At 44.3% G+C, this 19,457-nt stretch overlaps 1 protein-coding gene across 3 annotated transcripts in view; it reads left to right on the top strand.

The window, feature by feature from the left end:
* The window catches only part of LOC137331265 (rho guanine nucleotide exchange factor 26-like), a 139,157-nt gene that overhangs the window by 15,533 nt on the left and 104,167 nt on the right, over positions 1-19,457 (top strand). For all 3 annotated transcript variants that reach the window (XM_067994924.1, XM_067994923.1, XM_067994926.1), the window contains exons 3-4: positions 4,033-4,081; positions 11,424-11,590. In XM_067994924.1, coding sequence (XP_067851025.1) covers positions 4,033-4,081; positions 11,424-11,590 — 216 coding nt within the window. The remainder of the gene's footprint in view (positions 1-4,032; positions 4,082-11,423; positions 11,591-19,457) is intronic.

The raw sequence follows: 19,457 nt of genomic DNA, 5'->3' as shown, positions 1-19,457 counted from the left end.
TCACGGCTGATCGGCACCTCAGCTGCATTTTCCTGCCTTTGCTCCACATCCCCTGATGTGACATAAATAACCCGTGCTCCACCTGACTTGGGAGTCTTTGATTCTGACATTATGTGTGAAGAGCAGAAAGTGTTCATCCACTCACTTTAATCAGCCACCAAGAAAAACAGGTATGCATCTAAACAAAGCCAGATTTCTTTCATGACTCCTTTAAAGTATCTGTATTACTTTAACGAGTACCGCTGAATATAAGTTAAATGAACAGGGCTGTGGCTTTACAAGTATAAGGATCCCAGGGAGCTGGCATCGCTCCCCTTGGCCCTTTGCCAAGTAGAGTGTTTGAAACCTTCACAGGGCAGTACGCTCGGAGAAGGCACTCTGCCTAGACAAAGCCAGCTCCCAGTATCCTCTCTGACCAAAGCTCGCTGCCAGATTCAGGCCCCTGTGCTCGGTCGTGCTGGGCCTGTGTGGGAAATCTGAGCTCAGGGCTCATTTTTTCAGCTCAATCCGATGCGGTAATATTGGTGGAATCGACTTTTTGCAGTGAGAGTGAAGAGAATTGAAGCGCGGGAGTGCTAGTGTTTCAAAACTCCTGAACCAAACTTACTAAAACTGAGAATGAAAAGTAGAATTGAGCAGAGATTCGAGTGGAAACAGGAGAGTCAGAGGGCCTGACACAGTTTTAGTCGGTTTAGTTGCGACTACAATGCAATGCTGTCGTTCTTGTATTCTGGTGCTCAACAGGGGAAGGCCAAAGCTTTGATGAGGGTATCTCACCCGAACACATGGCTTCAGCAATGTCTCACTGCCCTGGACTCTAGCTAAAACCAAATTTGTTCATTTTGGTTTGGGTTTATACAAGGGGTAGGTACCAAATAATATAACTCATGGACGACGCGGTCTCCAGGACTAGTTTCAATCGCTGAGAGAAATCAGAGAGGAATTTTCCCGATTTTTTTCTTTTTCCCCCCCTAATCGGCTGTGGGCTTTTATCTGGTCTTTCGCCTCTCCCAGGAGATCACACGACACCGAATGGGTGGGGGGAATGTCTTAATCATGATGCATAAGGCATCACAATGATACAGGACAGGCTTGACGGACCAGTTGATCTTTTCATGTCTGCCTGCCAATACTTTGTTGAGTAATGTACCGGAGGACTGTTGGCAGCTGTAGAACAAATACCCCAGTGCAAGAGGAGGTGAGAAAGTTGGGGAAAAAAATAAAGGAATTCCATATTTAAATTTACCTAGGTCAATTTTCATCCCCTATTTCTGTCCAGACTGAGGTCAAGTAGCTGAACAATGTGGTGGGATTAGCATTAGGAGGAAGGAAGAACTTGCATTTATATAGAGCCTTTCATGACCTCACGACGTCCCACCGCGCTTTACAGCCAATTAAATACTTTTGAAGTGTACTCACTGTTGTATTGTAGGAAACACGGCAGCCAATTTGCGCACAGCAAGATCCCACAAACAGCAATGAGACAATGGCCAGCGGATCTGTTTTTTAGTGATGTCGTTTGAGGGATAAATGTTGGCCAGGACACCAGGGAGAACTCTCCTGCTCTTCTTTGAAACGGTGGTTGTGGGATCTTTTATGTCCACCTGAGATGGCGGATAGGACCTAGTTCTTTTGCCAATTATTTTAAATCTTTGTTCTCTTGTTGTCGACCCTCCTGTGAGTGGAAACAGTTTCTCCTTATTTACCCTATCTATTTTGAACACCTCTATTAAATCTTTCCTTCATCTTCTTTGCTCTAAGGAGAACAATCCCAGCTTCTCTTGTCTCTCCACATAGACTTTATTACTTCATGCTTGCTAAAATCAATAGGTTTCAGCAGCCTATGCCTAGCGCACAGAGGCATCCTCTATCATAGCTAATATCTCTCGGCAAAGCTGTAGCATGACATGGATATTTATCATAGGAACATTAGGAACAGGAGTAGGCCATTAACCCCCTCGAGCAAGCTCCACCATTCTGTTAGATCAATGTAAGGAATCTTGCAACACCAGGTTATAGTCCAACAAATTTATTTTAAAATCACAAGCTTTCGGAGATTATCTCCTTCGTCAGATGAATGAATGTTAGATCAAGGCTGATCTGCACCTCAATTCCATTTTCCCATTACTCCATTTATCATATGTGACACAGCATGCCTTGGGTGTCAGGACTGGCACACAAGCAGACGCAGCACTGAATAAGATCAGCAGAATAGGTTTAGTGTATAATAGAAGAAAATACCTAATGCCATGAAATGTATGAAGTAATCTAAAGGGTCAGATTATCGAACCCTTATTATTTTTGCTCCCTTCCTCCCAAATAGGCTTTCAGTACCCCCAACACGGCGGTGTTGGGGGTACTGAAAGCCTATTTGGGAGGAAGGGAGTGTCGCTGGGTGCCTCTGATGGCAAACGGCAACTAATGGCACAGCTCAATGGCACCTGATGGCAGGACTCGCATCGGATTGTCCATCTTGGCTCTGGTTGCAGGCAGCCTGCTCATATTTCGCCACAGACTGCTTACTCAGAGCTTCTCCTTTGCTCCCCTGTACCAACTGAGCTATTGTACACGTGCAGTTACTTTAAAAGCATGTTTGCAGTATAAACAGGACAAATGTAGCACCAATAGAAACAACTAAACAATGGAACTGTTTCCTGCTCTGTAATGTAAAGGGGACAGAAATTACTGTATTGTGAACAGTCTGAGGGGTGTGTGATGTCTGTCTACCTTGCTGTCTGTCTTTCTATCTATCTGTGTATCTATTGCTCTTCCGATCTGTCTATGTATCTTTTATCTTTCTATTTGTCTATCTATTAATCTTTCTGTCTGTCTTTGGAGCTGTTTATGTATCTACTTATCCATCCCCCTCCGTCTGTTTTTCTATCCTTCTTTCTATGTAACTGTCAATCTTCCTATCTATTTTATCTTTCGACCTTTCTGTCTTTCCAACATTTTTCAAAATCTTGCACATAGTGGACGTCGTATGAGCACCCTATTGTATCCCCTTTACAAACATGTATAACATAATAAACATATATAAAAATGGAGATTTCAACAAACAGATATAAAGCTTGCCAATAGTTTATAAAGTTCTTGCTTCTGTTTTTGCTACACACACAATAGACAAGTGGAACACTTCCCCAACATTTATCCAATACATCTTACATTCTTCAACAAGGCAGGCTCGGCGTTGTCTTCTGTTTTGTTTCCAAACCAGGTGAATCTTCCTCTCGCCCTTCACTATAGCACTAACTCAGTGTCCTGCAATGTTGCTCTTCACTCTTCATCATTTTCCCACTCCCTGCCCTTTTGGCCTCTCGACTAGGGTTGCCAACCCTCCAGGATTGCCATGGAGTCTCCAGGAGTTAAAGACTAATTTCTAGGACACTGCTGCAAGCAAAACACACCTCCTCCCTATTCTTCTGAAGCTCTTCGTTCCCGCTCTCTCCCTTATTCTACTTTTAATTCTCAACAGGTCAGCCTTGGCTGAATAGTAGCACTCTCCCCTCTGAGCCAGAAGGTTGTGGGTTCAAATCCCCCACCAGGAACTTGAGTGCATAATCCAGGCTAACAATCCAGTGTAGTACTGATGAAATGTTAAATCAAAGCCCCGTTTGCCCCCTCAGGTGGATATAAAAGATCCCATGGCACTATTTTGAAGAAGAGGAGGGGAGTTCTCCCCAGTGTCCTGACCAATGCTTATTTATCCCTCAACCAACATCACTATAACAGATTATCTGATCATTATCACATTGCTGTTTGTGCAACCTTGCTGTGCATAAATTGGCTGCTACATTACAACAGTGACTACACTTCAAAAAGTACTTCATTAGCAGTAAAGCAATTTGGGATGTTCTAAGGTCATGAATGGTGCTTCACAAATTCAAGTCTTTCTTTCTGCCCTGCCCTCTTTGTCTGTTCATTTTCTTCCCGTCTCCCCCCCTCATAGAATGTTTCCTGTGAGCTGTTACTGACAGAAAGGTGAACGCAAACACTAACTTAACTTTCATTTTTCTCTTCTCCTGCGGAAAGGAATACGAGAAGAAGCAGCTGCCAAGCCAGGGCCCGTTCGATGGGGAAGGTAACTGTTAGGGTTCACCCTTTCGATTAAGGTTTCTTAATTAATGAGGTGCGGTTCATCATGGCGGAAATCCAAGAGAACTGATTTGTGACACAGGGTAACACGTGTGAAGTGGCTGATCACACTGGGAACCTGCCCTTCAGAAAGCAGTAGGACTTCTGGTAGAACCAGTGTGAAGAGGTCCGTGGGAAGATGTTGATAAACTTAAGTCTGTAAGGTTAGCACATGAAGATGTGAAACTGTGTTTAGGCCAAAAATCCACTTGAGGAGAAGGTGTCAATCTTTTTCTTAAAAGCTAATTTTTCTGCTTCTTTTTATGTTTTCCCCCAACCATCTCTGTTGGAAAGAGTTGATGTGAAACATATTTCCAGGCTTTGAAATGTCATATCACGGGGCTGTACTGACATTGCCCAGCTATATTATTCACCTATCTATGTCTATAATGTACGTCGTGCACTCCTTATTTGGGTATCGCCGTTCTGTGGCACATTTCTACCACTAGGAAGCTGCAGATCCCCCCTACCTACATCGACAGCATGACTAACGCACCCTGAGGAAATTCCCTTCATCCTAGCTTGCTGTGAGCAATGCCACGGGAGACCCATTAGAATAAGGAAATCATGGCATTATTATCAGTAACTATTGATGAGTCATTGACATATAATCTGCACTTTTTTTTATATATCTAGCATGTGTTTAACGCACTTCAAACGCATAAAATGGAGATTTTAAAAAGCCAATTGTTTGCTGCTGGTTTTGTCTTGTCTCTCCACATGGGCAACAGTCAGGAATTTACAAGCAGCTGCCAATCTACAGACATTAGTCAGAAGTAAAAACAGGAAATGCAAGTCAGTCAGCATTTGTAAAGAGAAAGACACAATAGAATGTTTTGGGCCTGTAGCCTTCATCAGAACTGAAAACTGAAAGATAAATAGGCATTTTAGTACGGTTGGAAAAATAAAGAGATAAAGGGGAGGGGGTTGGGGAAGAAGAGGGGAAAGAATTAAAAGATACACCAGTCACAGAGAAGGGAGTTCATGGGTTAATTGACCTGAAAATTCCTTTATAGAAACTAGTCTTCTGTTGATGTAAAAGATCTTCCGTGAGGTGATCGCGTTACGTAGAAGGGACAAAGAATGTCTAAATAATGGAGGGTGAAAAGACACAGGAGAGGTCCACACAAGCAACAAAAAAAGGGTGAGAAAGTAGGGAGATGTGGAGAAAGAGGGGGGAAAAGGGGCACGGTGCAAACGTAGATCAGAAATAAAAACACAAAATGCAAGAAAAAACACAGTGGACCCACCGGTCCCGAGAAGAGGACAAAATGCCACTTGCTCAGACCCCCCCCCAACTAGGGCTGTGTTCTGACAAAGGTTCTCCAGCCCAACATCAAACCGCCTCCCCTCCCCCTGTACATTAACTTACCCCCACATCATAAACGCCCCCTGCTCTTAAATAAAACGGTGGGTGTAGCTAAGGTCTAATTGACCTCAGGATGTACCTACTAATTAGCTAAGGTCTAATTGACCTCAGAATGTAGCTACCAATTAGCTAAGGATGTACCTACCAATTAGCTAATGTCTAATTGACCTCAGGGCGCACCTATGAATTAGCTATGGTCTATTTGACCTCAGGATGTACCTGTCTAATTGACCTCAGGATGTACCTAGGATTTAATTCACCTCAGGATGTACCTCACAGATACTGCCTGAGCAGTGGCCTTGTACGAAATTCCTGAATTAAAACAATTATTAAAGTTGGGTAACTTGAGTATTGTCGAAGTAACATTTGGTGAAGAAGGAAGGATGCAAATTTTAGACTAATCTTTTGCTAAATTGTACACGTTTTTGGCCCTCACTATAAAAACCCACGCCCCTAAATGGATGGATAGTAAAGATAAGGAATTGCTCTCTATTGCATGTAGTGATTTATTAACATATGTGAAGGGAACAAAGTTATTTATTTACCAAAATACAGCGGGTAAGGAGCTTACTATTTATTTAACAGGAACCAATCAAAATTAATACAGTGTCTCTGGGAGATCTCTTACAGACTTCTTTCCAGAAGCTTTCACTATAGGTGTGCACCCCTCCCACAATTCCCCAGCCCGACACCCACCTCCCATTTGCAATGGCATGATCTGTGACTCAAGGTGAGAAAAGGTCATGGGACATTTGCTAGGATGTTAAAAATCGTGCTTATAGTGCACATCATTCTTTAAATGTGTCTGTAAATAGGAACAGGAGTAGGCCACTCAGCCCATCAAGGCTGTTGCGCCATTCAACAAGAAACAACTTGCATTTATATAGCGCCTTTAACGTAGTAAAACGTCCCAAGGCGCTTCACAGGAGCGATTATCAAACAAAATTTGACACCGAGCCACATAAGGAGATATTAGGACAGGTGACCAAAAGCTTGGCCAAAGAGGTAGGTTTTAAGGAGCGTCTTAAAGGAGGAGGAAGAGGTGGAGAGGTTTAGGGAGGGAATTCCAATGCTTAGGACCTAGACAGCTGAATCACTTAGATTATAGTTGATCTTTCACAGACCCATGTAGCAGGAAAAAAACAGTCACGCTTTTCTGATGGGCTATTTACTTGTTTGTTTGGCAATATTCCCAAACAGACAAATAAAGTGGAGAGTTGGGCGGGGGGGGGGGGGAAATCCAAATCTGCTGAGTAATTGGTGGTCAGCAATTCTAGAAGGTGTCAACCACGTCTCAGTAGTTACACTCACACCTCTGAGTCAGCACGTCGTGGGTCCAAGCCCCACTCCCGAGACTTGAGCAAATATTCTAGGCTGGTCACTTCAGTGTGGTATCGAGGGGCTGTTGTATTGCTGGAGATGCCACCCTTTGGATTAAACGTTAAATGCAGGTCCCCATCTGCTTGACCAGGTGTTGCAGTGGGTCAATAAAGAAGGCCCCCCCGCCCACCACCTTCTCAGGTCACCTAGGGATGGGCAATAAATGCCAGCCTTGCCAGCGATGCCCACATCCCGGGAATGAATTTAGTAAATAAATATGAATAGAGGGTCCTCCCCAAGTGCTGGACAACATTTCTCCCTCCCATTTTTCCCTATGTAAAAAAAAAACAAATGAGTAACTAATTAACAATTTTAAAAATGTATACAGCGAGTTGTTATGATCTGGAATTCGCTGCCTGAAAGGGCGGTGGAAGCAGATTCAATAGTAACTTTCAAAAAGGAATTGGATAAATACTTGGAAAGAAGAAATTTGCAAGGCTTTGGGGAAAGAGCAGGGGAGTGGGACTAATTGGACAGCTCTTTCAAAGACCGGGCACAGGCACGATGGGCCGAATGGCCTCCTTCTGTGCTGTAAGATTCCGTGATAACTGGTCATTGGTTTATTTGCTTACATAACAAAAGTGACTGCACGACTGAAGGAAATCATTGGAGTAGAAGCATTGAAATAAAAGCAGGAAAAACAAGAAAAACCAGCAGGAAATGATTTGGGGATGTGTTAATGTGCTATACAAATGTAAATTCTTATGTACCGTCCCTGGACACGTTGCACAAAACTCTTTCCAAATCCCAGTGGCACGGGGGAGAATTTTCAGCTTTACCGCCTGGGCAGTAATCTGAGGGATAAGGATCACCCGCCTGTTTACAGAACTTCTCTGATTTTCATTTCCATTGATTTCAACGGGATAAATATTAGACGAGTCCTAAAAGTAGGCCCGGGGTGGGGTTGGCGGGGGGCGATTAGCTCCACCACAGGACCACTCGAGGGGTCCCAGTTGATAATTGCGCCCCCCTCCCCTCCCCCCGCTGTCTCCATCCACTCGCTGCGAGCAACGCCAAAGGGGGTCCCTCCGGTGGCGCTGCTAATCTAAATGCGGCGTTTAAGACGATTAAAGGATTTGATCGGGTAGATAGAGAGAAACTCTTTTTTTTTCCTCTGGTGGGAGGAGTTCAGAACAAATGGGGCAAAACCTTTGAAATTAGAGCTGGGCCGTTCAGGGGTCATGTCAGGAAACACTTCTTCACACAAAGGGCAGTGGAAATCTGGAACACTCTCCCTCAAAACGCTGTAGACGTGGGGGTCAAGTGAAACATTTAAAACTGAGATCGATAGATTTTTGTTTAAGGGTATTAGGGATATGGAGCAAAACCGGGCAACTGGAATTGAGGTGCAAATCGGCCATATCTAATTGAATGGCGGAACAGGCTCGAGGGGCTGAATGGCCTATTCCTGTTCCTACAGTTCATGTGTTTGTATAAAGGGTGTTTCAGTGGGATTGACAATTGATTTGGAATAACACACAGAGGGAAGTTTACCTGAGTACCTTTAGCAGTGCGTTGCCAGAAGAAACTGAATGGCATCATATCAAAATACATCCTCGCCTCACTTGAGCATGACGAGATTATGATAACACTGACGTATGACTGTTGCGCCTCATCTTCCTTCCCGAGCAAAAAGGAAGTTTTGCCAGGCAATTATTTTGGAGGGAGTAACTTTTGAAAAGAGAAGTCCAGCTCTCCTGGAAGGACTCCTGTGAAAGGCAATACTTAGGAAATAAATTACTCTTAAGTAATGGCGACCTGGGTCATGTCCAGGAGTTGGGTACTCCATGTTCTTCTCTCGAGAGTTACCTTCTGCTTTAAAGAGAACGGCAATGATCCATGTAATTGAGATGTATTATATTGGGCACACCTCCAATATTGGTTCCTAGCACCAATTCATTTCTTATCATTTCAGCAGTGCAGGTTTTAAAGTGAAGAGCTTCCTCTTACTGAGAACACAACCCTTTGTCACTAGATGATGATTCACACTGTTTACTGTTGCTGCCTAACATACACAGCACAGAAGGAGGCCATTCGGCCCATTGTGCCTGTGCTGGCTCTTTGAAAGAGCTATTCATTTAGTCCCACTCGCCCGGGCTTTGCCCACGGCCCTGCAAATTTTTTCCTTTTCAAATATGTATCCAATTCCCTTTTGAAGTACTGTTTCATAATTTTGAACACCTCTATTAAATCTCCCCTTAACCTTCTCTGCTGTAAGGAGAACAACCCCAGCTCCTCTAGTGTCTCCACGTAACTGAAGTCCCTCGTCCCTGGTGCCATTGTAGTAAATCTTCTCTAAGACATGGGAGAAGCACTCATGAAAAAGAAGCCATTGAGTTTGTTTTTTCACCTCAAGAGCATGGTTTCTGGTTTCTGGTACCTTGTCCAAACGGCTATACCAGGGTAGAAAGAGTGAGGGGAGGCAATATAAACTAAATGGTATAATTTTAAATGGGGTGCAGGAGCAGAGAGACCTGGGCGTGTATGTACACAAATCTTTGAAGGTGGCAGGACAAGTTGAAAAGGCTGTTAAAAAAGCATTTTTTAAAATATAGAAAAAATTAATTCAAGGCAGGAATTAACAAGGTTGTTGTGGGCTCTCTGCAATCCCTTGTGCTCACTTCCCAATGCCTTGGTGACCGAGAGCATTAACCTTTGCTCCTCTGCCTGCTGAGCTCCTGATCCGAGCTATGTCACCATGGACAACATAAGAAAGCATGGAATTAAGAGAAGGCATTTGGCCCTCCAAGCCCACTTCTTCTACACCATATGTATGAGGTACAGATCAGCCATGATCTAATTGAATGGGTTCGAGGGGCTGAATAGCCTTCTATGTTCTACCCTATTATGGACTTTTACCCCATCCATTCAGTTTTCCTGTGGAAAATGTCTCCTGAAAAGATTATCAAATAAAATCCTGGAATGTTCAGCCATCCTCGCATCCTTACTATTCAAGTTTGGGCCTCAGTCCCCATTGCCCCTTTCTTTCACCATCCCAACACTGCAGAAACCGTCATATCCTATGGAATATTTGATCATCTCTGTATCTATCCTTGTAGCCCCTGATGGGGCTGGTCCACAAACCATCCACTGTTTCTGGGAGTCTCTGGGAATTTAAGTGTATTCTCCAGGACACTGGTAGCATAGTGGTTATGTTATTGGACTAATAATCTTAGAGTCATGAGTTCAAATCCTACTATGGTAGTTAGGGAATTTAAATTCAATTGATTAAATAAAAATCTGGAACAAAAAAAACTAGCATCAGTAATGGTGGCTATGAAACTACTGGATTGTTATTAAAAAAAACCTATCTGGTTCACTAATCCCTTTTAGAGAAAGAAAACCTTCTGGCCTATATATGATTCCAGACCCACATCAATGTGATTGATTCTGAAATGGCCTAACAAGCCATTCAGTTGTTCAAGGTGGTGGCTCACATCACTGTCTCTAAGGGCAATTAGGGATGGGCAATAAATGCTAGTGCTGCCCACCTCCCATAAACAACACTGCTGTGAGCAAAACCCTAGAAGAAAATCACTGGGGATTTAAAAAAAAATGTGTTTTTTAAATTTTCTTTGAACACTTCTGTTTATTAGTTATAAAAAATATTGGCGATGAGGAAAAAAAAGCCTGTTTGATTGGCAGCCAAGATTCATCCAATTGGGTAACAAAGAGTCTTTTCGCTTTCCGATTGGCCGTGGGAAGGCGGTGCGCTGTGAGGAGGGACATGTCGGGCGGCCAATGGCGGGCGTGTGGGGGCGGGGCAGTTGGAGGCAGGGGATCATGTGATGACACCTCCAGGAATACATTCGACTAGAGTTGGCAACCCTATAACGAAGGAAAAGCTCATGCGTTTCCATGACGCTAAACCTTTTACTTTAAGTGAGTTAATGCCTCCACAGAGCTAGCAGACAGAGGAAATGTCACACAAGCGTTCCAGGCCATTAAGCCAGGGAACAGCAACAGTAATTCCCGAGGCTATACATTACCTTAGTAGGAAGAATAATTTCTTCTCTCTAGCAGAATTTTGGAGGGTCCCCACAGGGAGAGGGAGGAAGAATGGCACTATTTTGTGTCAGCCGTGGCTCAGTCGGTAGCACTCTCCAGAGTCAGAAGGTTGTGGGTTCATAATCCCTGAGACTTGAGCTCCAAAACCTAGGCTGACATTCTCTGTGCAGTACTGAGGAAGTGCTGTGCCGTCTTTCAGATGAGATGTTAAACCGAGGTCCCGTCTGCCCTCTCAGGTGGATGTAAAAGATCCCATGCCACTATTTTGAAGAGAGCAAGGGAGTTCTTTCTGGTGACCTGGCCAATATTTATCCCTCAAACAAGATCGCTAAAAACAGATTACCCGTCATTTATCACGTGGGATCTTGCTGTGTGTAATTTGGCTGCCATGTTTCCCTACATTACATCAGCAACTACACTTCAAAAAGTACTTCATCGGCTGTAAAGCGCTTTGGAACGTCCTGAGGTCGTGAAAGGCGCTATATAAATGCAAGTTCTTTCTATTTTCAAAATGTTGTTTATTTTATTTTAGAAAACGCGGTTCTTTATCAGAACTACAAGGAAAAGGCTCTGACCCTGAATAATGGGGATTCGGATGAGGATTCTGATCAGAACGTGCAGGCCGAGGGGCAGAAGTCGGATGAGCGGATTATCGTGGAGTTCAAGCCGATCCGATCATCCTGGAGCCAGCTTTCTGAGGTAAGAGAAGAAGAGAAAATGGTTCAAATTGAATCTGGGTCACCCGAAGCCTTTCTTGTGATGTTTAAGTATCGCACCCGTTCGTGTGCTGTGTCTGAAAATTAAGGATTGGCCCGATTATGTGCACAAGTGCATTTTTGCTGTAAGGTCATACTTCAAAAGTCTTGAACAAACCGGCCAGGGTGAGAGCAGTATGACCCTCAACCAACATCACCATAAACAAGTCATCTGGCCATTATCTCATTGCTGTTTGTGGCACCTTGCTGTGTGTAAATTGGCTGCTGCGTCTCCTACGTTACAGCGGTGACTACTCAGTGAGAGAGGAGGATAGGGCAGGTGGGGGTTCCTCTCTGTAAGGACAGATGCTGCAGTGGACCCTTCGGAGAATGCCAAGAGAGCCTGGGACAGCGGCCGGAGAATAGGAATACAGGAAAGCAGAGAATAAGTGATGGGTCAGGGTAGGGCTTGGGGAGGCGGTGGGGGGTGGGGGGTGGTGTGGTGGTGGTCGGGGGCACAAGGTACCTGAGAAGGAAGAAATAAATGGCGGCATGGCCATGTGACAGGATGGAGAAGAGAGGAGAGAAGAGGCAGAGAGAGGGGATAAGGAGAGAAGTATTAATGGGGTGGCACGTGTAGATGGACATAAAAGGGAATTTGCAGGGCATGGCGGAGATCAGACGCTTTGGGGCATCCTGAGGACGTGAAAGGCATTATATAAATGCAAGTTCATTCTTTCAAGGAAACCAAGCCTGTTGTTAGATGTAGGATTCGGATGTTATTTAGTGGACTTGAGCAGCAATGTTTGAGGGACTTGGTCACTACCATTGAAGACCTGTTGTTGCCTTTTGCTTCATCTGTTTCCATTCTTGACTAAATTATTCATGGCATGCCACTGCGAATCACCGGTTCATCCCCTTTGATGTAAATCTGCCGCCTTTCACTATCCACTTCCTGCCTTTTGTATTCTATGTTGTTTTTATTGACTCAACCTGTTAACGTCCCCAGTATTGAATGTTCCTGGAAATGTTCCAAAATACGCTATCTACAAGGCTGCTGAATGTCCACGATTGCTTCTCAATTTCCCTGCATCCTGAAGCTTGGCAAGGTGTGAATCCAAAATGCATCAGTGCCACCAGGCCAACTAACTCCCCAGTATCCAAAAATATCTCTCATTCCTGCCCGAGGACCGCAGTCTCACAGCTCCGCTATACTGGTAATCCCGGCTTGGTGGTTTTGTGTTGAAAGACCTGCAAGTATTTATGTTGCCTTCTTTTGTTATGGTGGTAGAGCTATCCCAGCATTCATAGCACTAACGAAAGCCATCTATGAAAGCCATGGGCACACCATGTACCCCAGTGGCTCAGTGTGTGAATGCACTTGGACAAAGTGCTGGAGGCCACTGATGCAACTGAGTCATATAGGTAGGAAAAATAATGAATCCCTTACTCAAAGATGTAATAGAAAAACGTCTAGAAACCAAAAATATAATGAAGAATAGTCAGCACGGATTTCAAAAGGGAAGGTCATGCTTGACCAGCCTTATTGAATTCTTTGAAGTAGGCAAGGGTAATGCAGTGGATAAGTTACCGTATAGTAGACTCATGACGAAGGTCAGAGCATGTGGATTCAGGAGACAAGAAGCAGAATGGACAGCAAGCTGGCTACATGACAGAAAACGGAGAGTCGGGGTTAAAGGTAGTTACTCAGACTGGCAAAAGGTGGGAAGTGGCGTTCCACAAGGATCGGTGCTGGGACCACTGTTGTTCACTATTTATATAAACGATTTGGACTCTGAAGTACAATTTCAAAATTTGCAGACGACACCAAATTGGAGGGTGTAGTTAATACCGAGTAGGACTGTGACAAAACACAGGAAAACATTAATAAACTTGAAGAATGGGCGTGTAATTGGCAAATGAATTTTAACATAGATAAGTGTGAGGTAGTACATTTTGGTAGGAAAAATAAGGGCACCACATACTGCTTGGATAATAAGAGTCTAAATGGGCAGAGGAGCAGAGGGATCTGGGGGTACAGATACACAAATCACTAAAAGTAGCAAAGCAGATTAATAAGGCCATAAAAAAGGCAAACCAAGCACTGAGGTTCATTTTTAGATGGTTAGAATTGAAAAGCAAGGAAGATATGTTAAACTTGTATAGAACCTTGGTTAGACCACACTTGGAGTACTGTGAACAGTTCTGGTCAAAAGGATATAGCGGCACTGGTAAAGGTGCAAAAAGGATTAACTAGGATGATGCCAGAACTGAGAGGTTATACCTACCAGAAGAGCAGGCTGGGGCTCTTTTCTCAAGGAAAGAGAAGACTGAGGGGTGACCTGATGGAGGTCTTTAAGATTATGAAAGGTTTTAATAGGGTAAACATAGATAATATGTTTCCACTTGTGGGAGAGACCAGAATTAGGAGCCATAAATATAAGATAGTCACTAATAAATCCAATAGGGAATTCAGGAGAAACTTCTTTACCCAGAGAGGGGAGAGATACAAAAGGGTCCAGAGGGGCAATTTTTTCACTCAAAGGGTGGTGAGTGTCTGGAACGAGCTGCCAGAGGCAGTAGTAGAGGCGGGTACAATTTTGTCTTTTAAAAAGCATTTGGACAGTTACATGGGTAAGATGGGTATCGAGGGATATGGGCCAAGTGCAGGCAATTGGGTCTAGCTTAGTGGTATAAACTGGGCGACATGGACATGTTGGGCCGAAGGGTCTGTTTCCATGTTGTAAACTTCTATGATTCTACAAGGAATGGCTGAGGTGATTAGCAAAGATGCATTTAAGGGGAAGCTAGATAAACACATGAGGGAGAAAGGAATAGAAGGATACGCTGATAGGGTTAGATGAAGTAGGAAGGGAGGAGGCTCGTGTAGATCATAAACACCGGCCTCGACCTGTTGGGCCGAAAGGCCTGTTTCTGTGCTGTACATTCTGTGTAATTCAACGTTAGGTTTGAGTCCTGGTCTGTGCTGAGTTGACTGATTTTAGCCCGAATGGTGGTCGGTAATTGGCTTCAGTGCCTCTGGGCTAGGAAAGAAAAGAGAGAATTTGCACCATTCCGTAACATTTATATAGCAACAATTATTATAAAGAACGAAAAACTTGCATTTATATAGCGCCTTTCACAATCCTCAGGACATCCCAAAGTGCTTTACGGCCAATGAAGTACTTTTGAATTGTAGTCACTGTTGTAATGTAGGAAACGCAGCAACCAATTTGCACACAGCAAGATCCCACAAACAGCAATGAAGTAATGACCAAATAATCTGTTTTAGTGATGTTGGTTGAGGGATAAATATTGGCCAGGATACAGGGGTGAATTCCCCTGCTCCTCTTCGTAATATTGCCGCGGAATCTTTTACGTCCACCTGAGGGGGCAGCCGTCGGTCTAATGTCTCATCCGAAAGACGGCACCTCTGACAGTGCCGTGCTCCCTCAGTACTGGCACTGAAGTGTCAGCCTAGACTTTGTGCTCAAATGTCCGGAATGAGGCTTAAGCCCACGACCTTCTAGCTCTGAGCCACGGTTTAACAATATGTAGGCAAACACAGCAATGTGTACTAGCTACAAGATGCATTGAGGAATAGGCTGAGAATTGAAAAACGAACATTTCAATGAGGTACTGGGAAGGATATCGGCAACTGTGGAACTGATACCAGCCAGAATCAGCACTATCAGAGCAGGAGGACAGGAAATTGGAATTCTCTTCATGGTAAAATGATAGAAAAGGAATGGATATCCCAAAAGGTTGGGGAAGGGGGGGGGGGGGGGGGGGGGGAAGAATGTTGGGACTGCCCCAAACCCCTTAAACCTTGTGCATGCCTAGACCTTGGGACATTTTACGACGTTAAAGACGTTATATAAATGCAAATTGTTGTTGTAGACCTGGCTGTGAACCAGGCAGCCATATGTTAGCGGGCATTAAGGTAGCCACAGCAACATGGAGGGAACGAGATGTGAGAAATCGAAGATCGCTCCATGGCAAAAAGTGAAACAAAGAAATCAAGCAAGAACTGACTGGAACGAGGGACTTGTGATACTTCAAAATCTTCACAAAACCTGTTAATCAGGAGACTGTGTAAACGGCAGATAAAGAAATAGATCCACCAGTTTACAAACGGCAATAAAATGCTAATGGAATAAAAGAATAGACAACCGAGAAGGCTCTAGCACATTGTGCTCTTTCTCCTCTCAGAACAGCCTGGAAATTTTTGGCAGGCGCTAGGGCTGGAAAACAAGCAGGAAAGTGAGATTAGTGTTTTAAATAAAGAAAAATTGCATTGATATTCAGCTGGCCCAGGATTCGGGAGATAACTTGAAAGTTGAATGGTTAGTCTCTTTTCTTCGCACCGTCTCTGATCGAGAGATAGACGGAAACCGTGCTTCAGATGGAGTCGGTGTGTTCGAGGCTCTGTGTGTTTTGTGAACTGGAATTTAGAGAGCGAGAGAGAGAGAGAGAGAGAGAGACAGAGCGAGGAGGAGAGGGACACGTGAAAGAGAGACTAGACAGCTGGCCCATCCTCGTGCATTTTCTGAGCACTGTCTAGTTGCCTTGATAGATAGACCTGCTGACAGTTCTACCGCCGTTCAAGATGAGGGCAGCAAAGAAGGTAACTGTTTAACAGATTCTCTCCTAATTCTGCTGTACGTGCAGCTGTTAATACTGGTGGAAATGCAAATGAATGTGGGAGACTCCTCGATCGTTTTTTTGTTTTAAAACAAGAGCAGAAGCCTTGGCCTGCATTAATCTTTATCAGTAACTGGAGCTGATGTGCTGTATGGGGCTGTTAAAGGGAGACACTCCCAAAGGAGTTTCATCTTCTGTCCTGGAAGATGTTTTGCCTTCAGATACAGCATATATGGGAGGAGTGCTCTGATTTAAGGCACACTACGATCGAGGGTTTCTGTGTTAAAACTGTTAGCAAAAAGTCCTTTTTGAGTTGCTCTGCATTTATTAGGGCTGTGTGGCAAACCAAATTTGAAGTGAATCAAAACTCAGACAAGGGCAGTGGGGGGAGGACTCCAAATTGCACCAGTGGGTTAACTTGTCATTAATTTCATTGCTGTTTGCGGGCTCATGTTGTTGTAAAATGGCTGCCACGTTTGCCTAGGTAAAAGTAACAACTACACTTGAAAGCAAGCTATAGTTTAAGTGCTTTGGGACTTCACTGGAAAAGAAAATCGAGTGGGATGTAAAATGGGCTGCTGATTCGCCATTGCCCATTTTGCACTATCACCGAAGACCAATTCTCTTTCTGATGGGGTCCATTCAGACCTGAAGAGGCCTCATTATAAATATACAAAGTCTGCTGTATAATATTCGTGGAGATTTCTATGTTCTGTCTGTACATGGGTGATGCCATTTAGAAAGCTACAGCAAACATGACCCCCCCCCGCCACCCCCCCCAAGGTTGGCATGGGCAACTGGAAAGGGATCATTCGACAGTTCCCGGATGAGTTTTATGTTTTGCTTTGGTCATGTGTTTTCCTGGTATCTAATAGCTCTGTGTCTCTCTGTCCTTGGGTTGCAGTGGCATCTCAGTCTAGTGGGAGAGGTGACAGCCTTGAATTTTCCAGCAAAGGAGGGGCACATGCCCAGTACACCTTGTTCATGGCAACTTGGTTTGGGCTCAATGATGGAACTGCTGTTATCAACAAAGATTTTGGAGTCTGTGTGGCTGCCTCTCCCCCATTGGTTGGTTCTGTGTGGCTGCCTCTCTTCCATTGGTTGGTTCTGTGCGGCTGCCTCTCCCCCATTGGTTGGTTCTGTGTGGATGCCTCTCCTCCATTGGTTGGTTCTGAGTGGTTGCCTCTCTTCCATTGGTTGGTTCTGTGCGGATGCCTCTCCCCCATTGGTTGGTTCTGTGTGGATGCCTCTCCCCCATTGGTTGGTTCTGTGTGGATGCCTCTCCCCTATTGGTTGGCTGTGTGTGGCTTTCTCTCTTACATTGCTGGTTTCTGTGGCGATGCATTTCTTACTTTGTTGGATTCCTTGTAGAACTGACCCTCTTACTCTGTTGGGTTCTGTGTAAATGCTCCTCTTACATGGTTGGATTCTACTGATGAGTGTCTTTTACTTCCTTACCCACTGCCTGGCCCCATTTTCCGGATTGAAAGATTACAGCTCTGTTTCTGACTCATTGGAAGATAGGGAGAAATCTTTCCAGGGCCATAGCACATGGTGCATGTACTCACTGAGCCTTGTAGGGGCTGAGATCCGGGTAGAAATCCTTATCCTTCGAATAGAGCAACGTGAACAGGCAGACAAGACCTCAGTCTAACATCTCATTCATAGGTTGGTACTCCCAACAAAGTGAAACTTCCTCAGTATTATACTGCTCGTTGACCTACAATTGGCTCCCAGTCCGGGAACCCCTCGATTTTAAAATTCTCATCCATGTTTTCAAATCCCTCCATGGCCTTGCCCCTCCCTATCTCTGTAACCTCCTCCATCCCTAGAACCCTCCAAGATCTCTGCACTCCTCCAATTCAGGCCTCTATCGCATCCCTGATTTTAATCGCTCCACCATTGGCAGCTGTACCTTCAGCTGCCTAAGCTCTGGAATTCCCTCCCTAAACCTCTCTGCTTCTCCACCTCTCTCTCCTCCTTTAAGACGCTCCTTAAAACCTACCTCTTTGACCAAGCTTTTGGTCACCTGTCCTAATACCTCCCTATTTGGCTCGGTGTCAAATCTTGTTTGATAATCGCTCCTGTGAAGCACCTTGGGACATTTTACTAAGTTAAAGGCGCTATATAAATGCAAGCTGTTGTTGTTGTTATGTGTTCAGGTCCTGGAATGCAGAATGAATCCAGTTAGTTTGCTCAGCTGTTTGAGTCAGGGAAGTTGGATCTTGCTGTGCATGAATTGGCTGCTGTGTCTGTCCACTTAATGACAATGGCTGCACTTCAAAAGTAATTCATTAGGTAAGGCTCTCAAGGGATATGAAGCAAAGGCTGGTAAACCGGCTTGAAGTACAGCTCAGCCTTGATCTAATTGAATGGCAGAACAGACTCGAAGGGCTGAACGGCCTGCTCCTGCTCCTATGTTCGTTGTCTGTGAAGCATTTGAGATGTCCTGAGGATGTGATATAAAAATGCAAGTTCTTGCTTACCAACTGAACTCTAAATAACTCATGATACCAAATAATCTGGGAGCAGGTCCCCCTTATTAGCTAAAGGGTGTGCAGGAATAGACAGACCTGGGGGTTTGCGTATAGAAAGTTTTGCAGGTGGCAGGACAAGTTGATACGGCTGTTTTAAACAAAAAACATATGAGATCCTTGGATTTATAAATAAAGGCATAGAGTACAAAAGCAAAGAAGTTATGTTAAACCTTTATGAATCACTGGTTAGGCCTCAGCTGGAGTATTATGTCCAATTCTGGACACCACACTTTAGGAAGGATGTCAAGACCTTGGAAAGGGTGCAGAGGAGATTTACTAGAACGGTACCAGGGACGAGGGACTTCAGTTTTGCGGAGAGACTGGAGAAGCTGGGATTGTTCTCCTTAGTACAGAAAAGTTTAAGGGGAGATTTAATAGAGGCGTTCGACATCATGATGGGTTTTGATAGAGAATACAAGGACAAACTGTTTCCATTGCCAGAAAGGTTGTTAACCAGAGGATTTAAGGTATTTGGCGAAAGGTGAGATGAGGAGAAATTTTTTTAAGCAGCAAGTTTCAATGATCTGAAATCCACTGCCTGAAAGGAGACGGTGGAAGCAGACTCAATAATAACTTTCAAAAGGGAATTGGATAAATACTTGATGGGGGGGGGGGGGGGGGGGAGAAAATTTGCAGGGCTATGGGGAAAGAATGGGACTAATCGGATAGCTCTTTCAAAGAGCTGGCACA

The sequence above is a fragment of the Heptranchias perlo genome, chromosome 13 (assembly GCF_035084215.1).
Source record: "Heptranchias perlo isolate sHepPer1 chromosome 13, sHepPer1.hap1, whole genome shotgun sequence".
NCBI lineage: Eukaryota > Metazoa > Chordata > Chondrichthyes > Hexanchiformes > Hexanchidae > Heptranchias > Heptranchias perlo.
Note: the sequence above shows the minus strand (reverse complement) of the source record. Positions and strands in the feature narration are given on the sequence as shown.